The sequence below is a fragment of the Neofelis nebulosa genome, chromosome 9 (assembly GCF_028018385.1).
Source record: "Neofelis nebulosa isolate mNeoNeb1 chromosome 9, mNeoNeb1.pri, whole genome shotgun sequence".
Lineage (NCBI taxonomy): Eukaryota > Metazoa > Chordata > Mammalia > Carnivora > Felidae > Neofelis > Neofelis nebulosa.
Window position 1 is genome coordinate 115573256 of NC_080790.1, and position 17302 is coordinate 115590557.

General features: G+C 43.7%; 1 protein-coding gene across 1 annotated transcript in view; it reads left to right on the forward strand.

Annotated features, from left to right (window-relative positions):
* Window positions 1-17302, forward strand: part of MAPRE1 (microtubule associated protein RP/EB family member 1) — a 30953-nt gene that overhangs the window by 1141 nt on the left and 12510 nt on the right. Inside the window, exons 2-3 of the mRNA XM_058685302.1 lie at window positions 5181-5304; window positions 16375-16520. Of these exons, the coding sequence (XP_058541285.1) occupies window positions 5184-5304; window positions 16375-16520 (267 nt within the window). The 5' untranslated portion in view covers window positions 5181-5183. The remainder of the gene's footprint in view (window positions 1-5180; window positions 5305-16374; window positions 16521-17302) is intronic.

Below are 17302 nucleotides of genomic sequence, written 5' to 3' on the forward strand. Positions count from 1 at the left end.
TCTGCTATATGCCAGGTATTGTGTTAAGTGCTTGCTGTGGCATTGTATCATTTAATATCACACTATCTCTAAGAGATCCTATGTTCATTTTTTAAAATCTTTTAATGTTTATTTTTGAGAGAGAGCGAGAGAGACAGTTTGAGTGGGAGGGAGACAGAGGCAGAGAGAGAGGGAGACAAAGAATCCCAAGCAGGCACCAGGCTCTGAGCTGTCAGCAGAGCCCAATGTGGGGCTCAGACTCACAAACTGTGAGACCATCACCTGAGCTGAAGTCAGAGCTTAACCAACTGAACTACCCAGGCCCCCGTGTTCATTTTTTTTTTTTTTTAAGTTTTTTTATTTTGAGAGAGAGAGAGAGAGCACGAGCACATGTGCGCACGGGGAAGGGGCAGAGAGAGGGGGAGAGAGCATCCTGAGCAGGTTCTTCACTGTCAGCACGGAGCCCTGACCCGGGGCTGGAACTCATGAACCGTGAGATCATGACCTGAGCTGAAACCACGAGTTGGGTGCTGAACCGACTGAGCCACCCAGGCTCCCCAATCCCGTGTTCCTTTCTACAAATAAGGGACTGAGACTCTGAGAGGTCAAGTGATTTGCTTTATACTGTCCAGCAATTGACCGAAGCCACATCTGTGATGCAAGAGTCGAGGCTCTCAACACCTATATTATGCTACCTCCCTGAGAGCTAGTGTGTTTCATACCAATGTGCCCCTTATGGTGGTGTGTCAAAGTGCCTGGCATAGTTTCTGGCACACAGAGAAGCTCAAGACATGATGTGCTTTTCACTGAAGTGTTTTCACTTAGATCTCATGTAATCCTCACCACCACCTTGTGCAGAATGTATTGTTCACCGTTCACAGGTGAGCCATTTGTGATCCAGAAAGGGTCACATGGCTTTTGTCCGGTGGCACCTTCCCTCCCCCTTTCCATAGGGCTCACTATGGTGCCTTGGAAGTAATAGGGTGCTCCTCAGCCAGCATCCAATCAGAATGGGTTTCAGAACCTGCAAGGAGAACTGTGAAGGAGGACAGATACCTGGGGAGGTTAAAGAGCTTTTTCAAGGCAGTTGAAACCTGGATCATGGAGCCTTCTAAAGGTGAGGCTTGCATGATGGTCATGGGGTGTGCCATTGAAGCCAAGCAATGGAATTCTTACGGGGGAAGCTGTAGGTAGCTGTAGCTCTGAGAACTAGGCTCTGTTTTGACTGCCTGGAAGAGCCAATTAATTGGTTGAGTCAGTGGATGTTTATTGCATGTCCACAGGGTGCCTGACCCCATGTATTTAGTGGCTGCAGAGTTTGCGGAGCACATGGGACCAGGTATTAATGTACTGCTAATGAAAGAGTTTTAAATTATATGATGATGAAAGGCCATTAACGTTTTCTGAGCTGGGGTGTGGTCAGGAGACACACGTGGCTTAACCAGCTGCTTACATTTTATGGTAGCATGACACATACAATACCCGCAGTGTGTATGAATGTGGCCAAAATAGATTACAAGTGCTTAGCCTGTGACCGTGCTTTTTGTTTGGATCTATCTCTCCTTGGTCCTTGGTAATAGTGTTTTGCACACAATATGCGTTACATTTATTCATTCAGGGATTTTAAACGGGGGAGACACTTGATCCGATTTATGATTCAGAAAATTCTTTGTGGCTGCTGTGTAAGGACAGATTGAAGCAGTGAGACTAATTTGAAGGCTGCTGCAGTGAATCGGGATAAGAGATAGTGGGGCAGGTCTTGGGCACTGTTTTTGGCACTGCAGGTAGGAGGATGAGTGAGACAAGGCCCCTCCCTGCCTGGATCTTGTTTGTTTAATACCTGGTATGTGTCAGATACCACACCGAGTATTTTATGTACCTTACCTCATTTAAACCTCACATCGTAATTTTTAGATAGGTGGCATTCCCTCGTAAGGTAACTGAGGTGTACTGAAGTTAAGTACCTTGCCCTGGGTCATACAGGGAAAGAGTGACAGCCTCCCACTCAAACCCGGCTCTTCTTAGCTGGAAATCCTCAGCTCTTTTCATAGAGCATATTGCCTCCTGGCCCAAATCTGAAATGATTCAGAAATGAAGAGATAATGACAATCCAATGTAATAATACCTATCATAGAGATTTGAATGAAGTACTGTGGGATCAGGAATTAATTTCCCAGTGGAGTCAGGAATTAAATTGTGTTGGCTTCCTGTATAAAATGGTTTTATCGTCTGAATTTAAAAGCTCAAGAGTGTTGACGGTTTGCTTTCTGAAAAAAGTGTACATGGATACAGTTTTCTGTCTTTGACACTGTCCTGCCCACCTGAAAACAAATAGCATTTATTGCGTGCCTGCTGTGTGCAAGGCACTGTGCCAAGTGCTGTGGGGGATAGGTGAATGGGGGATGTGAGAGCACAGACCTGATGAGTTATTTATCCTGCCAACCCTTAGTCACCCCTGCTCATAAAGAGGAGATTGGTTGGGTAGATCACTGTCTCTTCTAGCCCTCTCATTCGGTAGCTGTATGACTCATGAGGCTTGCAGAAAACCGGTGTGGGAAAACCAGCTCATGTAGTAGGCACGAGGTGGATGGAAGGAAGTGCCACGAGAGAGCATGAGGTCTCATGATGGTTCCAAATTTGCTTTGAGTTTTTGTTTCCCCAGTTGGTAATATTGATGTCTCAGGAAATGAGAGAAATTCTAAGTGTCAAGGTCACTATGAAATCCAGTCCTTTATAGTTCGTTGTGTGTCCTCCTGGTAATTGCCCAGAGATTTCATTGGGTCTGGATTAACCTGACCTTAACTCACATTGCTTGAGTTTTCCTTTCCCACAGTCCTCTACCAGCAGTTAAGTCATTTGGTCTTTTTCACATGTCGGGGAATGAGAATTCTTGTCCCCTTCAAGGTTCTTCTAGCTGGACTAAGAATCAAATTGACATGAGACAGATTAACAGGAGAAAATCAAATTTAGTAGGTGTATATATGGAGAATTTGCATCGTCATGGGAATTCCAAAGACAGGCAAAATGAGGTCTATATGTTCCTCTAAGGAGGGGTCTGGGATTTCAGAGGAAAGGAATGCACTTCACAGGGCGATAAGAGCAGGTAATTAGATGTTTGCCCTACCATACAGATGGGTCACTCATTTATCTCTGCCAATAACCCTTTTTCCTGGGAAAGACCCCCAGTTTAGATTCTTCTGTGTGATTAAGGAAGGGACAAAAGTTTTTTGTGCACACGGGGTCTCAAGTGCCTTCAGCTCAAAATAATCCACATGCCAAAGTGGCACGTTCTGGGGGCGTGGGGTGGGGGGGCTGCCCTGAACCCCTTCACAGACTTAAATGAGAGTGTGATTCTACCCTGTTTAAATCCCCACAATGGATTCTTTAACAATTACAGAATAAAATCGAAACTCCTTACCTTGGCCTGTGGAGTCCTGACGTGATCTGGCGTCTTAATTTCTTTTTCCTCTTCTGTTCCTGCTCTCCTTCTGGCTTGCTGGGCCACAGCCACCTTTCACATCTCAGTGTGGCTGTGTCCTTCTGAATCTTAAGCTCAAACATCAAATCAGAGAGGCTTTCCCTGACTACATTCCCCACCACCCTTATTTCCTAAATGGTTGATAGGAAATGACATTTGTTTGTGGGTTTGGTCTGTGTCAGACTTCCACCACTAGAGTGTGAACTACCGGTGGGCAGGCAACTTGTTTCTCTTGCTTTTCCATTTCTTTGGCCCTTGAACAGTGCTTGGTGTACATTTGTTGACTGAATGAGGATGATGATGGCATCCACATTTAATAGCATTTTAAGTTACTGTGTTTCTGTGTGTTTGTTGTTTTGCACCCGAAAGCCTAGCAGAAGGTTGAGGGGCAGCATTTTCTAGTGGCTGGGAGAGAATGTGGATGGTGGGGCTGGACAGGTTTGGCTGCCCTTCCCAGGGTTTCTATGTTGAGCCTCTCTCCTCATCTGTAACATGAGGAGAACGAGGTGAACCTTGCAGAGAGTTGTCGGGGTAAATGACAAGTGTCTGTGAAGCTCCTTAGATGTCTTCCTGTCCCCAGGTGGTCTAGCAGAGAATAGCAGCAAGGTCTCTTTACTGTAAGGTTATTTCCCAACATGTTTGTAGTACTTAGGGTTTTGAAAAGTTTTATTTACTGTTTTGATTAGAAAAGTGGATATAGTCTTTAAAGAAAATATGGAAAATAGTGAAAACCAAAAAGAGGAATTAATAAAAGCCCACCATCTGGGGGTGCCTGGGTGGCTCAGTCAGTTAAGCGTCTGACTCTTGATTTCGGCTCAAGTCATGATCTCATAGTTCGTGGGATCCAGCCCCACATTGGGCTCTGTGCTTACAGCTCAGAGCCTGTTTGGGATTCTCTCTCTCACTCTCTTTCTCTCTCTACCCCTCCTCTGCTCAAGCATGTGCTTTCTCTCTCTCTCTCTCTCTCTCTCTCTCTCTCAAAATAAATAAATAAACATTAAAAGAGAAAAGCCCACTCTGAAGGAAGCTTCTGTGAACATTTTGATATGGTAATGGGTAAGTTTGGACTGACATTTTCTTTTTCTTTCTTTCTTTCTTTCTTTCTTTCTTTCTTTCTTTCTTTCTTTCTTTCTTTCTTTCTTTCTTTCTTTCTTATTTGGGGATAGAGAGTGAGAGCGAGTGAACAAGGGAGCATGCGAGCAGGGGGAGGGGCAGAGAGAGGGGGGGGACAGAATCCCAAGCAGGTTTTGCACTGTCAGCACAGAGCCCCATGCGGGGCTCAAACCCATGAATTGTGAGATCATGATTCAAGCCGAAATTAATAGTCGGATGCTTAACCGACTGAGCCACCCAGGATCCCCTGGACTGACATTTTCTGAACAGAGAACATTCTTGTTCATGCATTAGCCTTCCTTCATAAAGCATTTAATCATCTCTTTATATAGTGTCTTTGTTATCTTCAAATTTTATACAAATCACATTAGAATGGGGCCTCACTTTTAGGCTGGTGGGTGTTGGGCAGTTCATCCAGGGTCATGCTTATGTGTGGCACTCCAAGCTGGGGTGGAATCGTAGTGTTTGATTTGGCCTCTTGGGGAAGAATGCGAAGCTTAAAAATTGTGTACTACAGGTTTGGGTGACTCTCTAGGAAATGGCTTGCTCTCCCTTGCATGCCTAATAACGTGAGCCCTTCTCTTTTCCTCACCTGCTTCCTCACCTGTAGAAGATGGCAGTGAACGTATACTCAACGTCCGTCACCAGTGATAACCTAAGTCGACATGACATGCTGGCCTGGATCAATGAGTCTCTGCAGCTGAATCTGACAAAGATCGAACAGTTGTGTTCAGGTAAGAGAAGTCCACTACGCCATTTTTCCAGGAAAGCCTGCAGGTCCTTTAGGAGTGCACAGGCCTGTATCTGACTGCAGAGGCCACTGGTTCAGGTTCTGTGTCAACCCTGCCCTAGTTCCACTTCTAGAAGGAACTGAGCTGAGAGCGTGCTTCTGGCCCGCGTGCCACCATCTCTACATCCTGCCGCCTGTTGCCTAGCCCGGCTTCCATCTGCACGCTTGTGCGTCCAGATTTGAAATATTTTATTTGAAGATGGAAATTATAATTGTTCTAGTTTTATATTTTATCAGTGGCATTTCTTATTCCCAAGTAGCACAAGACCAAAGACCTGCAAATGCCATCTCAACCACAGTTTTATGGAACTGTTGTTTAACAAGGATTTCGCGGAGAGGTAATGATTTAAAACAAGAACAAAAACGTGTTTTGTTTTTGTGTATACTAATTGACATTTAGAAAACTGAAAAGAAGAAAATAAAAAATGTCCATAGTTTCAGTATTCAGAGAAAACTGCCCTTGGGGTTTGCTTTCACTTTTCTGTGCACATATATATGTTTGTATATGTCCCAGCTTTTTTCAGTTAAGTATGTTGTGAATGTTCTCTGGTGTCATTCACTGTCATAAAAATGACTTTGTTGTTTAAAGTTTATTTATTTATTTTGAGAAAGAGAGAAAGCATGCATGCACACATGAGTATGGGAAGGGCAGAGAGAGAATCCCAAGCAGGCTCCGCACTGTCAGCACAGAGCCCGACCCAGGGCTTGAACTCACAAACCGTGAGAGCATGACCTGAGCCCAAACCAAGAGCCATCTGCTTAACCAGCTGAGCCAGGTACCCCAAGAGATGACTTATTTTTTTTTTTAAAACGTTTATTTTTGAGAGAAAATGAGGACAAGTGGGGGAGGGACAGAGAGAGGGGGACAGAGGATCCGAAGCAGGCTCTGTGCTGATAGCACAGAGCCTGATGTGGGGCTTGAACTCATGAATCATGAGATCATGACCAGAGCTGAAGTCTGATGCTTATCCAGTTGAGCGCCCCCAGGTGCTCTGAAAAATGACTTATTTTTAATGGCTATGTACAGGGCGCCTGGGTGGCTCAGTCAGTTGAGTGTCCGACTGCGGCTCAGGTCATGATCTCACAGTCTGTGAGTTTGAGCCCCACGTGGGGCTCTGTGCTGACAGCTCAGAGCCTGGAGCCTGCTTCGGATTCTGTGTCTCCCTCTCTCTCTGTCCTTCCCCCGCTCATGCTCTGTCTCTCTCTCTGTCAAAAATAAATAAACATTAAAAAAAAAAATTTAATGGCTACGTACTATTTCTTTGGATATGCTGGAGTTGTTTAACATCTTCCTGACTGGGGACATTTAGGTGGTTTCTAATTTTTCCATAGTGATTTCTAGAAATGGAATTACTAGATTAAAGGGTATGAACTTCAGGCTCTTGGTAATTATTTTTCATGAAGGTGTTATTGGTTTCTATGTCCCCTGAAGACTTTCTGTCTCACCTTTTGAGGGTTGTGCTACCTGCTCCTGACTGTCCTGACATGATAAGGATTGTGTTGGGGTTACCAAAACTGGATCTACTACAGATAGGAGGTGGGGTCAAAAATATGCCAGAAGGATGAGAGGTGTATTCTGCTGCTCCTTCAGTTGTTAATCTTGTTTGTGGGGTAGAGAATTAGAACCCTCAGCTTCTCATGGTAGTAACAGTAGCGGTCCTTTAATTGAACGCTTACGTGCCAGGGTCATGTAAATGTTTTTCCAATATCTCTTCGTGTAACTCTCACTATACTTTCATGAGGTAGAGATGTTTATTAAGCTCAGTTTACAGATGAGGAAATGGGCTTAGAGAAATTGGGTGATAAGTCCCCAGTTATACAACCAAGAACAGAAATGAGACTTGAACCTTTGTTTAAATCAAGAGCCGATGTTCTTCAGCTCCTATGCCCTCCTTGCTCTCCGGACTTTTCCTTTACTGGTGCCATTTGTATTGATTTAAACTGACTGGTTTCAGGAGCACCTGGGTGTTCAGTTGGTTAAGCGTCTGACTTTAGATCAGGTCATGATCTCTCGGTCCGTGAGTCTGAGCCTTGTGTCAGGCTCTGTGTGGACAGCTCAGAGCCTGGAGCCTTCTTCGGATTCTGTGTCCCCTCTCTCTCTGCCCCTCCCCCGCTCACACTCTGTCTGTCTGTCTCTCTCAAAAATAAACATTAAAAATGACTGCTTTCATTTATGTGTTTTTTTTTTTTTTAAATGAATTCAGCTTCTGTACTTCCTTATTTTATAGCTAGGTTCTAGTCTTGCTCTTGGTTTCACTTGCTTGGCTTATTATATCCCCTGGGATGTTTAATCTGGGTTTTACAGGTGGTCAGAGGAAGGCTTCATGTAAAGTTCTGTAGTGAAATGGTGCCTATGAGTCATGCTTGTTTCTCAGTCGTAGTGGGCACAGGTTGGGTGCGGGCACAGGTTGTCAGCCTTAGATCTGTGCTGCCTTTCCCCTGGTTTCCGTTCACTTCCTCAGTCCCATCACCGCATCCCCATTTGTTTGAGGCTCTTAAAGCACTTGTTTGCCCCGTGATTTGTGACTAATGTGGGGATGAGGTCATCCTAATTTTCATTGGGGCCAGCTTTTTCACCAGCAATTTCTCCCTAAAATTTATCTCTTTCCATATATATACTCTGAGGTATATTTCACTTACTCAGTTGGAAAATGAGAACTCTTTTCATGTGTAGATAAGTGGTACATATATGATCTGGCTCCAGATTTATCTCATTCAGACAGGGAGCTGTTGTGGATAGTCAGGACTGGGCATGAAGAGGCTTCAGTCTGCTCTGAGCCATGTGATTTTGGACATGTCCCTCTATGTTCTAGTTCCTCATCTGTAAACTAGGGAAGTAGGACCAGGCCCACCTATTGGGCTGTTCTGAGGCTCGTCTGTAAAAATAGCTCTCAGATACTGATTCTTGCCAGATTCTGGAGGTGAGTGTAGATCTCTCTGGGGAGGGTGCATGCTTGTCTTAGAGAGGAGACTGCCCGTGGGGCACAGCTTATGCATTACAGAGCCTGGTTTTGAACCCACATCTTTCTGACCACAGAGCCTACACTCTGCTGCATACGTGATAGTTTTTTTAAAAAGAAGCATTTGGAAGAGAGTTAAACAAATGTGAATTACATATCATTAATTACAGTGATACTATGTCATTAAAAACCCCTGTGAAGAATTTCCACTTTGTGAGCTGCCTGCCGTTTTTCTTACCCTAGATAAAGTGCTTTTCCCTAGCAGAAAGTGCTAAGTGCAGGACACTTAACCGTGACTTGTAAACAAACTTTTATTCATGCGTAGCTAGTTTTCCTCTGGAGAGCTGTTTAGGAGTTCTCTCCAAGTATGCAGATGTTTGCATTGTGTTTCACCCTGATGCTTAGAAAACCGGGTCTCGGCTTTCAGTATGAGACCAAACAGGATGAGCTGCAGAAACCATGTCCCTGGAGAAGGCCTGCTGCCAGGGGATTGGAGTCATAAAGTGAGCTTCCTCAGACTCTTGAATTTCCCAAGGCCTAAGCAGCCTCCTAGTAGCCTTTAACCAAAGCTGGTGCCTGGTCCCTCCTGGTCTCACCTCTGATAAGCATAGCATCAAGCTGACTGGCATTTTCTTTCAAATACAAGCCTAGAAGGGTAGGGATAGGTTTTTCTCTGGAGAGGGCAAAGCTCTGAGTTCCTACACAACTAATGTGCCGGTTGCCTGTGAAATGGCCAAGTTTTGTCAGCATTGTGAACCCCCCACCCTCCTCCCCGTCCCAGCAGTGAAACAAGCCTTGCTTGGCTCTTGTGAGGTAAGGCGAGGATAACTTTCAGAGACAGAGTTGTCAGGTTGTTTCAAGATGTATTTCCATTTCATAGTCTCCCTGTTTTTGAGAGCTAGTCATCAAGTATTTTGGAAGAACAGCCATCAAGGAAAAACCCCTAATCACAGAGAATAATTTGGATGAGGGATTGCTTGTGTCAGAGAGGGGATGCTGGTTGCTTTTTGTCAACCAGTCCTCTGTTCCATATTCAGGCCCGTCTGCATGTTTCCAAGGGTCCAGCGTGGTGCTTTGAACCTGTAGAGTGGCCCTCACTGAATGTTCTCGTCTCCGCTTTCTCGGATTGTCTTCTGTTCTTTAGCCTGGCCTCCTCCATGGTTCCTGTGCTGCACAGAACAGGAAAGGTGTGAGGTGTGCAGACAGTCCCTGGCAAATGCTAGATTTCCTTTTTCCTCAGCTGGTTGCAGGAGCCCTCGAGTTTCTCTAAACAGCCTGTCAAGCTTGCTCATGCTGCTCCGAGTGTGACCACGCCCCTAGCCAGGCCTCCTCCACTTTTTCTCCTCAGGTTTTCCAGACACTCATTTGGAGCCACGATTCCACTGTTCTTCTAGTGTTTCAGGCCTCAAAAGAGGCTAATTCACCAAGTGCAGTATGTCTTCTGAGGGATGCTTTGGATCCCGCCCCTTTTCAGTTTGCTTAGTGCTGCCACAGTGGCCTAGCTAGGCACACGTTCCCCTCGGGTTCCCCTGCCCCCACTCTCTCATACTACAGTGGTCCACAGCCTTTCTCAGAGACCCCAGCCGCCCCTTCTTCTTTTTTAAGAGAGAGAGTGTGCCTGAGTGGGGGCTAGAGGCAGAGGGAGAGGGAGAGAGAGAATCTTAAGCAGCCTCCATGCTCAGTGCAGAGCCCAACCCTGGAATCATGACCTGAGCTGAAGTCAAGAGTTGGTGGTTTAACTGACTGAGCCACCCAGGTGCCCTGAAACCATGTTTATTGAGTCACGACTCTGTTCAAGAAAGTATCTCTTCCAATTTTTTGCCTGACTCTTCAAGTACCTCCTTGATAGAGTTTTTTCTTTTTTTTAAAATGTTTATTTATTTTTTTTTTTAATTTATTTTTTTAATTTTATTTATTTTTGGGACAGAGAGAGACAGAGCATGAACGGGGGAGGGTCAGAGAGAGAGGGAGACACAGAATCGGAAACAGGCTCCAGGCTCCAAGCCATCAGCCCAGAGCCTGACGCGGGGCTCGAACTCACGGACCGCAAGATCGTGACCTGGCTGAAGTCAGACGCTTAACCGACTGCGCCACCCAGGCGCCCCTAAAATGTTTATTTTTGAGAGGGGGGGAGTGTGCGTGTGTTTGCACGTGCACGGGGGAGAGGCAGAGAGAGAGGGAGACAGGATCTGAAGCGGGCCCCAAGCTGGCAGCACAGAACCCAATGCCGGGTTTGAACTCATGAACTGTGAGATCGTGACCTGAGCCCAAGTTGGGCATTCAGCTGACTGAGCCACCCAGATGCCTCAAGAAATTTTTTTTTTTTTTAATTTTTTTTTTTTTTTCAACGTTTTTTATTTTATTTTTGGGACAGAGAGAGACAGAGCATGAACAGGGGAGGTGCAGAGAGAGGGAGACACAGAATCGGAAACAGGCTCCAGGCTCCGAGCCATCAGCCCAGAGCCTGACGCGGGGCTCAAACTCGCGGACCGCGAGATCGTGACCTGGCTGAAGTCGGACGCTTAACCGACTGCGCCACCCAGGCGCCCCAAGAAATTTTTTTCTAATATAAGTAATTTAGGTCTTCCTTATGGAACATTAAGAAAACCATAATTTGCTGTAATGTCACAATTAGTGATAGTCATTGTTATCTTTTAGATGTATTTTCCCCCTTAATTATGGCTTTATTTATTGAGCACTTACAATAGGCCAGACACTTTCCAGAGTGCTTTACACATATAACCTGGGAGATAAGGACTGTCATCGCCATTTTATATGTGGAGAAACTGAGGCATAGTTAAGCAACTTGCCCAAAGTCATTCATTTTAGCTGTACTTTCAGTACTTTCCTATAAGCATTAAACGTAATCGACATACACTGTATATATAGTTTTTATTTTTTGAATAACTGAAGGTTTCAAAGTGGTTTAAAATTCAAAAGGAACAAAAAGATAAAGATAAAAAAAGATAAACTGAAAAGTTTCCTTCTAACTCTGTCAACTAGTCACTCCCATTTTTGCTCCAGAGAGAGGGTATATGTACAGGCAGAAACATCCATCCATATTTTATGAGTGTGTGTTCTCTTTTCCTCCTTTTTACACAGATGGTAGCATGTGTAATCACATTATATATTCCAAAGTGTTTCATATCCATATAGCTGATGCCACTTTGCTTTCTTTTTGTCTGTGTAAGACCTAGTTTCCTCAGAGCAGTCCCCTGTCAGTGGACATTTGGTTTCTTTCCAGTCTCTTGTTCTTACAGACCCTTAAATTAAATAACAAGTACAAGCGCATGTATGTGTTGGACAGTTTTGTTTCCTGCTTTTAAAATCAAAATAGGATTATTTTTCCCATGTTAAAATATCTTGAGCCTGATTTTTTTTTTTTTAATTTTTAAATTTTTTTGTTTTTTAGAGAGAGTGCATGTGAGTGGGGTAGAGGGGCAGAGAGAAAGTTTTTTTTTTTAATGTTCATTTTTGGGGGGGGGGGAGGGAGAGGGGGAGGGAGAGAGAGAATGAGACTATCTTAAGCAGCGTCCGTGCTCAGCGCGGAGCCCGACATGAAGCTGGGATCATGACCTGAGTCAAAATCAAGAGTCGAATGTTCAACCAACTGAGCCACCCAGGGGCCCCTTGAGGCTGATTTTTTTTTTTTTTTTAAGTTTATTTATTTATTTTGAGAGAGGGGGGGAGGGAGTGGGAGAAAGAGGGAGACAGAAGGGGGCAGAGTGAGGAAGGGAATCCCAAGCAGGCTCTGCACCATCTGCACAGAACCTCACATGGGGCTTGAACCCATAATGACCTGAGCAGAAATCAAGAGTTGGACGATTAACCATCTGGGCCACCCAGGCGCCCAAGGCTGTTTTTAATGTCTGCATTAATGGCTCCTCATAGCCCTCTTTTTCCAAATTTTATTCCTCCTTTAAGATGACTGATGCCTCACCTATTCTCTAAAGTCTGAACATGCTTACATTTAGTAGTTAGTGTGTTTTCTGTGTGATGTGTTAGAACCTTGGGAGCTCTTCATCTGGAGTCTTCTGATAGACAAGCATCTCTCGCGTGGAATGTTGGCTACAGCTTTCATCTCATGCTTCAGGGCTCTTCGCACCCGAAAGGATTGAGGACCAGTGCACTTGAGATCTCGCAGGCTTTTGGAGTAGGGGTTGCACTGTTTCGTGTTCTCTGCTTGCAGCACAGATCTTGGTAGGGGGGTGCCGTAGCAGTTGGTGAGACTCGTGGTTGACTCAGTGACATAAGCTGGTTCTGCCCTAAGTCCGTCTACATCTTCAGGCCACAGATTATGTGGGCCTGTTCTCCTGCCACAGATCGCTGGGTCAGCAGCCATCTGAGAGGGGCCCTGCTTGTGTTGCCAGCCTTTGTTCTTAAGGCAGACTGGACTGCAGGCTCCTTTTAACCTGTTCTGTATCCAGTCGAGACATTTCTAGGCCAGGAGTTTTCAGCCCTTTTGTGAAAGGCAGCTGATAAATTTTTTTCTTTCAAACATTTACCTTCTTTTTTTGTGTGTTCTAATTATAGAAGTAATATTTACTGGGGCTCCTGGCCAGCTCAGTCAGTGGAGGGTGTGACTCTTGATCTCAGGGTTGTGAGTTCAAGCCCCATGTTGGGTGTAGAGTTTACTTAAAAACAAAAAAAATTTTTAAAGTAATATTTACCATAGTACATACTTGAATATTTAAAAGATAGAATGCATCCAGTACCATCCCCCAGAGATGGCCACTATTTAGTCATTTTTGATCTAAAAAACAGTAATTTCATATGGTTTAACCTGATAGGTTGTATTTTCTTCTAGTTGTTTTTCTATACATATGTATTAGATGACTATTTATATATATGAAGATATTTTGTAGATAAGTTTTTTGTATCTTGCTCTTTCTTTTAATATTAAATCTTGAGTTCCCCCCCAAAATAAAAAAATGTATTTAAAAAAAATTTTTTTATAGTTTATTTATGTTTTGAGAGAGAGAGAGTGTGAGCAGGGGAAGAGCAGAGAGAGAGAGAGAGGGAGACACAGACTCCAAAGCAGGCTCCAGCTTCAAGTTGTCAGCACAGAGCCAGACGCGGGGCTCAAACCCACCAACCACGAGATCGTGACCCGAGCCGAAGTCAGACACCCAACGTACTGAGCCACCCAGGCACCCCCCAAAAAATGTATTTTGGGGGCGCCTGGGTGGCGCAGTCGGTTAAGCATCCGACTTCAGCCAGGTCACGATCTCGCGGTCCGTGAGTTCGAGCCCCGCGTCAGGCTCTGGGCTGATGGCTCGGAGCCTGGAGCCTGTTTCCGATTCTGTGTCTCCCTCTCTCTCTGCCCCTCCCCCGTTCATGCTCTGTCTCTCTCTGTCCCAAAAATAAATAAAAAACGTTGAAAAAAAAAAAAAATGTATTTTGGATACTTGCATAATTTCTCAGGAAGATGGTGTGCTAATTGATTGCTCTTACTGTTGGACATAAAGGTTGCTTCCGTTTTTTTTTTTTAACACCCGTGAATAAAGTTAGCATAGTTTTGTAAGTGAATCTTTGCCCTATTTTTTTTCTTTTTTTAATTAACTGCCTTCGACTGGACCCCCGGATGTGTTTATATTTCTTTTGTGAATTGTCCAATTACCTTGTCCATTTTTATGAGGTGTTAATGTTTTTTTTTATGTATCATTTCTCTGCTTCAGCCAGCTATAGTGTAGCAGCATGGTATATCTTTTCTCCCCATCTAGGAAATGCTTCTTTATTCAACTATAAGTTGTTCTCAGAGGATGTAAGATGATGGTACTGTGCAAAAGAACGGTGGGCGGGGAGTTCAGGATACCTGGGGTCTGGTTCTAAGCTTGCTCTCTGGCCTCTGTGGTCTTGGCCACAGTTTTTCGTCCTCAGTTTTTAAATTTATGATGGCTCTAAGGATTCTTCTGGCTCTAAAATAAGGAACTGTGATAGTTCATCAAACAGGTTTTTTCTGAGAAGCATATGACTACTGCTTTTAAGTGGTTTTGGTTGACTTTAGCCAGAAGTTCATGGATGGCTTGAGAATAGTGTGCATTTAGTAAATGCACATTATTTTGCTGTTTCAGAAAATTTCCTTTCATGTGTAGAGCAGTGCTGTGGGTATAGATGCTTAATACATTATTTTCTGTGTGTGTGTGTGGGGGGGGGGTTTATGTGCATGCGCTTTTTAAGCTGATTTTTATGCATCACGTTTACATTACAATTAGTAAATTGTGATTCTTTTTATTTTTTTTTTTTAATGTTTATTTTTGAGAGAGACAGAGACAGAATGTGAGTGGGTTAGGAGCAGAGAGAGAGGGAGACACAGAAGCAGAAGCAGAAGCAGGCTCCAGGCTCTTGAGCTGTCAGCACAGAGCCCGACGTGGGGCTCGAACCCACGAGCCGTGAGATCATGACCTGAGCCGAAGTCGGACGCTCAACCGACTGAGCCACCCAGGCGCCCCAAATTGTGACTCTTTTTAAATGTAACAGATTACCCTTCTTTATGCTCTTAGTTTGTTAAAGACACTTGGTCATTGTCCTCTAGAATGTAGGAAGCTCTTGGTGTCCCTAGTTTAAAAATATAAATACTGCTAATTGAGTCCCTAGACCTAGAATTCCTTCAGTATATTTTTGTTGGACAAGAAAGTAAATCTGGCACCTCGAAAACCAGGGTTTCACTTTCTGATGCTTGTTTCTACTCAGACTGTCACTGTGGTCACTGAAGTGCTTCTGCCCTTTGCATCTTCTTTCCAAAAATGATGATAATGGCACTCTTATGCTAGAACTGGCCGGGAGCCAGATTGGCCTGATTTAAAGTAAGTTGACAGTGTGTATTACAGCAGTCTCGCTCTGCAGAATGCCCCTTGGTTCGTCCCTGGGTTTCTTGTCCCTACCCCTGGTTGGCTCCTTTGGCCCCTTTAACCTTTAGCCCTGCAGGGACAATTCAGTGCACTGGGAACCCTTCCCTGTCTGAGGAGAGTGTGGTCTGGTAGGCATCAGAGGAGTGACATTCATGGACATTTTAAGCACCAAGGAAATATTTTTGGGGGTGGTGATGGGAAAAAATGGGAAAGTGGGGGGAAGGAATGAAATTGGAAAGCAAATGGGATGAAATCTGTGTAATGATTGTCTGTAGTTACTTTAAAAAAATTAAATGGGAGAACACAAAAATGTCTTCTATTTAACTTTCTTTATAAACTGTTGGGTTAAGTTTATGTAGAGATGTAAAACCTCAGGGAGACAGTCATCTTAGAAAAATATTTATTTAACCTAGGGCAGAGGATGGATCTTTAAAGTACTTGGGAAATCCCTACTCTTGCTAGTGGAGAGGAGGGTATGTCCTTGCAAAAAACCAGAGTCACCTCTCTTTCTGTTTTTGCTCTTCTAGGCATTCGTTTTCTTTTTCTTTTCTTTTTTTTTTTTAAGTTGTTTTTAAAGAGAGCACACGTGATTGGGGGAGGGGCAGAGAGAGACAGAGACAGAATCCCAAACAGCCTCCACAGGGTCAGTGCAGAGCCCGATGTGGGGCTTGAACTCACACCCTGAGATCCTGACCTGAGCTGAAGTTGGACTTAACCAGCTGAGCCACCTATGTGCCACTAGGGTTAATTTTTCTTTATAGTGGTCATTTTATTGTCATGCTGGTTTGTTACAAAGAATAGTTTTAAAATTTCATAGAAATTTCTTTTCTCCTCATCACAGGCTTCTGCATTGCAAGTGTGTTAGAACTTAGGTGAAACCAGTCTTGTTACTGATTTTGAGAAATTGACTTTGAAGTCATGTGGTAATGAAGCTTTTGGGTTTTATAGATCTACCTTGTTATTTTTTTAATTAATTTTTTTGAAGTAAACTCTACCCCCAATGTGGGGCTCAAACTCACGACACCAAGATCAAGAGTGGCATGCTCTATCAATGGAGCCAGCCAGGCACCCCAGTAGGGTCCAATTAACAATTTTTTGAATTGTACATGGGTTAAATAGGTCTGAGTAAAAGTTCATCCTGCTTTTTTAATCATAGCATTTAATGACCTAAGTGTGTATTTTATTCTCTTGTTGTTCATTCAGGGGCTGCCTATTGTCAGTTTATGGACATGCTGTTCCCTGGCTCCATTGCCCTGAAAAAAGTGAAATTCCAGGCTAAGCTAGAACACGAATACATCCAGAACTTCAAAATACTACAAGCAGGTTTTAAGAGAATGGGTGTTGACAAAGTAAGTAAATTTTATTCTTTGATTTAGATTTTTCTTTTTAGGTTGTTTCTTAACTAGTAATTGTTACCAGTGGACATTTGCTCCCCTTCCCCCCTCCCCCAGCCCAATTCATATAGTTATCTTTTCTCCAGTTAACATAGAATTTACTGGGAGCAAAGCTTCCCTCTACCCTCCTATCCTTGGTTCTCCTGTTGTTTTTCTCCTTTATTTTGAAGTTACTAGCGTTTGGAGGAATCAACCTGTAAATCTGTCCTCATGATTTTTTTTTTTTTTAATAATACTGTTTAATCTTTATTAGTCTGAGATCTAATCCTTTTTATCCCTGGATTTACATCTGTAAAGCATAACATATGGTAGAATAAGTAGTTCTAATAGAGAAGATTCTAGAAATACTTGCTTTTTATAGCAGGGTATAGGGAAGATCCCTTGTGGGTGCTGGCAAGTTCCCTTTTGCCCCCAGTGATGTTTGAAGGTACCAGAAACACAGTCCACCAGACTTCATTAAGGACAAATGTTATCTCTGTTTTAATAGATAATGTATTATTGCAAAATTAATGTTTCTCCCCTCCCCCCTCATTAGAATGGTTTGTTCTTTTATTTTTTTAAATTTTTTATTAAAATTTTTTTAATGTTTAGTTTTGAGAGAGAGAGAGAGGTAGACTGAGTGGGGGAAGGGCAGAGAGAGAGGGAGACACAGAATCCGAAGCAGGCTCCAGGCTCTGAGCTGTCAGCACAGAGCCTGTTGCAGGGCTTGAACCCACAGACCATGAGATCATGACCTG